The following is a 6,919-nucleotide window of genomic DNA, read 5'->3' as shown; positions in this document are numbered from 1 at the left end:
CAGTACCAAATGCCAAGCTTTCGTCAGCGTTCTGCTGACATCATCAGGGCTTAAACGGTCAGTCTATGGGAGAGTCTTTTATAGTTCGAATTTGGTCTGCACACGGCCCCTGGACCTTGTTACCGGTCCTGGTTGTGTCAGCTGCGCTCCAGCGGTGATCCTTCCTCCGCTGGTTGTCCCCATCCTGCAAGACTTATCTTGATAATTATATTGATAATTATGCTAAAAACATGATCCCTGGGTGCATCCATGCCAATAATAAATAAATAAAAGAACACCAGGGTAAAATCATCAAACTATAAGAGTTTAATGTCACTATACCAACGCCAAGCTTTCGTCAGCGTCCTGATGACATCAGGGCTTAAACAGCCAGTCCATGGGAGAGTCCTTTATAGATCAATCATAGCTTGCACACGGCCCCTAGATCTCGTTGTCGGCCCTAATTGCATCAGCTGCGCTCCGGCGGTGGTTTTTCTTCCGCTAGTTGCCCCTATCCTGCAACACTTATCCATATGGTTGTCCCTATATGACCCGTTCGCTCGCGGGTTAGGGATGGATGGGACATTCTCTCCTTTCCCCTTCCCCAATCGTGCCCCTTGTTCCACTTGTCTGTGTGGTCCTGCGCCCTTGTGCCTCGCATTGGTTGGGCCCACCAATATATATATCTTGAGTGCTTTTTATGCACCCTGTCGACCCAAATATGGGAGAAAGAAATATTTTGCCTGTATCAGCTCAAACTAGAGCCATCCACAGGCAGCAGTCGCAACTGTGACATCATATATATATATTTTAAAATTTGGATTGCTAACAAAGAATTAAGGGAGAACTGGAATAGCTATTTCGAACTTTTTAGTTCTTTTCAACCAGACATACCCTTTTGAGATTCGAACCTGGGCTGTCTGCATGTTAAGCAGCTGTGATAACCTCTAGGCCACAGGCTCTTTCTCACTTTGTCAGCTGAAGAGACAGGGGAGAATTACCTTGAGTGCTTTTTATGCACCCTGTCGACCAAGATATGGGAGAAACTGCGACATCATATATATTTTTTTAAAATTTGGATTGCTAACAAAGAATTAAGGGAGAACTGGAATAGCTATTTCGAAAGCTCTTTCTCCCATATTTGGGTTGACAGGGTGCATAAAAAGCACTTAAGGTAATTCTCCCCTGTCTACCATCCCAGGGGCCATACAAACCCCCCCGCCCAGGACATGACAGTGGAGACAGCAAGAAAGGGGGAGGTAACATCTTTGAGACCCCCACCATGCCACCGCACCTGTTCGGACTGGCGCAATGTAACCACACACCCCGAAGGATGTGCAAGGGGTTAACACCCATAGCCGCTTCACCATAGGACTAGTAACGCGCTCCCAGGCAGCAGTGCAGTGAAGGCGTGAGGAGGAGAAAGCCACCGGCAAACTAGGAACGGCATCGGGCCCCATAGAAGGAGAAAAGAGAGGTTGCCGATCAGATGGAGTATCGGAACGTGTGCCCATGGGAACACCCACCACCCCCACGATTGAACAACGGAACCTATGGACTGACCTGTGTGATGGGTTGGGGGTTGGGGGGAGGGACGGGAGGAAGGTCCCCATCGGAGGTAGGTGAAATGGAAGGAAAGAACACAGTGGAGGTTGTGAACCATAACAAGTGCAAAATCAATCAATCGGTAAATCAATCAGTCACTAACATTATATCATTCCATTTTTAAAAAAATAATAATGTGGAAGCATTATATAATTAGGCTACTAAATTTAGAATGATGAGAAAAAGAAATACAGTGTAGATTTATGCACTATACCATTTTAAGCATCTTTAAAAAAAACAGATTCTGCCTTGATATATGTATATGAAGAGTGTGATTATCTATAATGGGAAGATGAAAAACATTGTATTTGAAAGTGTAAATCAAAATGACCTATTGTCACTTCTCAAATTAATGCAAAATTGAAGAAAATTTATTTTTTGTATTCTGCAATTCTCTTCAAACTCCAGTCCAAACCAGTGTTTATTTTTAAAGAATGTATATTTAAGAAACAAATAGTGAAAAATAATTGTGAATTTATTTCTGTGTGTTTACGGTGTGTAATGGATCCATGTAATTTAGTATAGACATTATTACATTTATTTATTTAGTATTTATTTATTTGTTTATTTAATATTTATTTTTTATTTATTTATTTATTTAATAAACAATTAGAATACAATTAAAGCAGTTAAAACTATAAATACATTTTTTTAAAAAACCAGTAAAGTGCATTTGAAAATATGCATACAACTAGGAAGGTTTATAAATACAGCAGTGCCATCTCATTTTGAAATCATAAGTGTCTTGTCATCCAAGCTTCCTCAACTCTGCCTTGAAAGTGCCAGAATATCAGAAATGATCAGTATATTTTCATGGAGTTCGGAATGAAACAAAAGTTGAGAAATGTTGTCCTTAATCAAATGAACAGAAGCACAATATGCTACAAGGTGCACATTATTCAGGCCTAGTACATTAGTGATAAAAATGTGTTTATCTGATATACTAAAAATACTCTTTTTTTGCCTTTGTTTTCATCATAATTTCCCTTCTGGCATGTATAATAGCCATGGACAAGTCCTGCAGTAGATTCACAATGATAACATCAAGGTATTGTCATGTGGTAACAGTAAAATGTAATTATTATTCATTTTACAACTAACAAAGGTATTAATAGAAACCACACAACATACAAATTTTTGCAGGTTCCCCTGTTTTGAAAGGGAAAAAATTAATCCTTTGGGAAAAATATTTCTAAGCCTTAACCAAACCAAACCAAATCAGACCAAATCAAACCAAACCAAATATCCTTCTTTGTTGCTAATTAGATGAACAAATTGCTTACAGCCTTAACTGAAAATATTTATTCCCACATAAGCACACTACTTCATTAATTTCTAACTTTTCCCCAATGGCAGCAAACCATATTTTATATACCAAGCACACAATGCAACACACAAATCATTCAGGACATATTCTGATTTGGGGTTTGACTTCCTGTATCCTGTCTAAATGTACCTACTTGATTTTCCAGCCCTTAGGCAACTCTTCAACAATCATTCTTACTTAATTGAGTAGGAAATTTCTATAAGGTAAAAACTGCCTCAATATCTGATAGATATTAGATACTTACATAACAAATGTTAGATATTAGCATTTTATTCAAGGATCTCAGTTTGATCTATACATTCCTTCCATTATGGAAATGCAATGGAAACTATACAAACTTAGTATGATGTACCTGAAGATATGCCTAAACAACATTTCAGAAGAAAAGTCAAAGGAACCTTTATGTTTTCCCATAAAGTTGATTCCATAGGCATGGAATATTGAGGCAGTTTTTACCTTATAGGCATGGAATCAACTTCAAATATTGAACAAATGGCAGCCTATTGCTCATCTCCTCAGTGCTGGCCAGTTTCATGTGATCATCCATAGAACAATTTTTAGAACTATAATTAGTAATGTGTGATCTTCCAGCAGGGTGAATAGAACGGTTCAGAGTAAGACTTGAAATTGAGCAGTGGAAACTTTAAATTAACAATTTTACCTGCCATTATGAAACTGTAGTAGGCTTCCTGGGTTTGGACAATATTCTATGCAATAACTGAGTTTATATAACTTCCAAGACTCAAATAAATTCCATTAACTATCCTGGTAAATGCACCATCTAAAACCAATAGTTTATAGGGAAGCATTTGAGCACAATTACAATCTAGATTTAGTGAATATTCTCCAGTCATAAATATTGCCAGTAACTCTGGGTCAGTATATTGGAAATGAATGACCTTTGAAGCAAATATTTCACGTAGCAGCATTTGTTGCCCTGAAAAATAAAGCACAATACTTTGATAAAAGGAAATAAAATGAAGTGTCATGAACACTCGTAGCCTATACTTGGAGAAAGTAGTTCAACGTATGCTGAATTTAACTCATATTCGGAAACTTTGGACTCATAGCAAAAAATTGAGTTGTATTTCTCTTCTTCAGAGGTGAAAGCAATTTTACATTAATTCTATATTCTGCAGAAGCATATTTGTACTAGTAAATGTTAAAAAATCCAGCTAAGTCCTCTGTATTATAGTATAGATGTAGATAAGTTGCTAAACAGTATTAATAAAATAATAATCCTGATTTATTCAAATATCAATAGCTAGTCTCTGTTTTTTCTGCAATGGTTTTCATTTCAGTTGGAAAATTTGTTATACTGTGTTGCTTATTTCTGCATTGGGAATAAAATTCTATTAATTTTTATCCTGCCATGCTATTGCTTTCTTTTTTTGTCTCTTTGTCTTTATCACTTTGTGCTTTCTTTTATTTGATCACCAAAGTTCCGAGAATGAACACATCTCGATAGACTGAAACCTTATAACTTATGTCCCTTTAACACACAAGAAAAGGTATGAAAAAGCCAACATATCATCCATCCTTACCTTTCCTTATTTGCCATTATGTGAATAGATTAATCATTTCTATTATGTTGAGTTTAATTTTTCAGAATTTACAAGTTATTTCTAAATAATGGAAAATTTGTTTATATTTCCCACTATTTTGCTCCTTCATCATGTCTCCAATTTTGTTTGTCAACATCCAAACTGGTGTAAAGACACCAAATGGTTTTACATGTCTTGAAAATTAAAATCTAATGATAATATATTGAATAAATGCATGAAGTATTTGTATGGATTGAATTTAATTATAAGATTCATGATTGAATGCATATATTAAAAGTGGCTTTTTTGTTGTCATTTGCACAGCACTGTGAGATTCTCTCAAAAAACTCACTTTTTTTTCCTATTGACAGACATGAAGAACTGGACAGAAGTATCTGAATTGATTCTCCTTGGTCTAACAGGGGACCACAGGCTACAACAGGTTCTCTTCATATTTTTCCTGCTGCTCTATATAGCCTGTTTATTGGGAAATGGGACCATTCTCACAGTCATTCTGGCTGAACCTCGGCTTCACACCCCCATGTATTTTTTTCTGGGAAACCTTTCTGGTTTGGATATATGCTACTCAACAGTGACTGTACCAAAAATGCTAAGGGGATTCCTTAGAAAGCATCAGTCTATTTCTTTTATTGGCTGCCTCACTCAGCTGCACTTCTTCCACTTCCTGGGCTGTAGCGAGGCTGTGCTTCTGGGCATCATGGCATGTGACCGCTATGTGGCTATCTGCAATCCATTGCTTTATACTCTCATTATGAATAAATGGGCTTGTATTACCCTAGCTGGAATCACATGGGCCACTGGATTTTTTTATGCCTTGATGCATACAACTGTGACCTCTCAACTTGTTTTCTGTGGCCCCAATCTTGTCCCACATGTTTTTTGTGACATCAAACCCCTCCTGACATTAGCTTGCAGTAGTACAAGACTTAGTTATGTCCTGCTAAATCTTGTTACTGGTTCAATTGCTTTTTGTTCTTTCTTTTTCACTCTTCTTTCCTATTTTTACATCATTTCCTTTCTCTTCCTTAAAGTCCAGTCATGGCAGAACTGTTGGAAAGCCTTCTCCACCTGTGCATCTCACCTGACTATTGTGGCAATGTTCTATATACCAGTATTGTCTAACTACATGCTTGCTTCTGCCAGTGGTTCTTCTGATAAAGAACTGATCATCTCTCTTTTATACAGTGTTGTTACACCAGTTTTAAATCCTCTGATCTATTCTTTAAGGAATCATGAAGTAAAAAATGCTATAAGGAAGATTCTAATTCAGAATGCCATTTTTGAAATAATATGAATGCTTTTATTTTTGGGAAAAGAGATTAAATGCTGCTCAAGGTGCTCTAATGCTTAGTTCCATGTTACACAGAAGAATTATTTCTATATCTTCCTCTTCTTTTAAGGTCATCCTATAATTACCTCAAGTTTCTGAAGCTGCTAAAGTGGTTTAAAATATACCACCAAATGGACCTAATTTCTTTTTTTTTAATGTGTCATTCCATGGGCTTTCTATTTTTACCATCGTAATTTATTTAAATTAAAATGCAGGATTTATATTTTAATTGGGTTTATCCTTTTATTGCATATTACTGAAAGACATTAGGAACTAGTAGGATCAAAATCTGAATAAATGAATGAATACAGCTAGAATTGTATATTGTAACTAATTTTTTATTACTTAAAAAATAGTACTGATGATTCTGACACACTGTACAGCTGTAGTTTCAATAAACTTTCTCAAGAGTGCATAACAGGAGGTTCTTTCAAAAGTAAAAAAGAAAATGAAGACCTTATGGTGAATAAAGTATTATGATGGATTTGAAAAAAAAAAGCTATGCACATTTTTCTTAGTTCTTTTTACCATATCCTTTTAGCTGGAATTTCAGAAATTGGATGGCAAGCATCTCTACATATGTATTAAAATATACAACTACTGCTATTTGTGAGCTGGGGAGATGGAGCCCCACCCAATCTAGGAGTTCTTCAAATTGCTTCATGAAATATAGCAAACTGCTTCACGAGCATGTTTGTCTTCACTTGAGAACATACAAAATAGTTCATTGACATTTTAAAGCAATTTTTAGAGCATTTTAATTCCTTTGCCTGATGTTTTTAAGAATGTTCTTTTTTCACAGTCCTACTTTTGATTGATCACTGAGAACCAGGGCATTCCCTAGATAACTAATACAGCAGATAGCATATTTCAGGGCAAAAGCTTACTTTGAGACTTCATGGATCTTGGTTTCTACTTGTTTCTATATATGGGGTAGATAGTTCTTATATAGAGAGAAACAGTGAGAGAGAGGGGGGAGAGGGAGAGAGAGGGGGGGAAGGAAACTTGATTAGAGACAGAAAAAAAAGAACTTTTGGGTTTTTTTTAATGAAAACTTGACAGGAAGAATGATAAGTCTTCCAAGGAATTAAGATAAGGAGATAATGCAGTTAG

General features: G+C 36.3%; 1 protein-coding gene across 1 annotated transcript; it reads left to right on the top strand.

Annotated features, from left to right (window-relative positions):
• Positions 1 to 4,828: 4,828 nt before the first annotated feature.
• On the top strand, positions 4,829 to 5,770 carry LOC107287584 (olfactory receptor 12D2-like). Its single transcript, XM_015816106.1, has one exon. It carries the CDS (start codon positions 4,829 to 4,831, stop codon positions 5,768 to 5,770), a length of 942 nt encoding a protein of 313 aa, XP_015671592.1.
• The last annotated feature ends 1,149 nt before the right edge of the window (positions 5,771 to 6,919 follow it).

Source organism: Protobothrops mucrosquamatus, unplaced genomic scaffold (genome assembly GCF_001527695.2).
Source record: "Protobothrops mucrosquamatus isolate PMUCROS unplaced genomic scaffold, P.Mucros_1.0 scaffold400, whole genome shotgun sequence".
NCBI classification, from domain to species: Eukaryota; Metazoa; Chordata; class Lepidosauria; order Squamata; family Viperidae; genus Protobothrops; species Protobothrops mucrosquamatus.
The sequence above is the reverse complement of the archived record's forward strand: the minus strand, read 5'-3'. Positions and strand labels throughout refer to the sequence as shown.

What these genes read in the sequence shown, in the direction of transcription:
- LOC107287584 (XM_015816106.1), top strand. Translation starts at nt 4,829, where the DNA reads ATGAAGAACTGGACAGAAGTATCTGAATTGATTCTCCTTGGTCTAACA.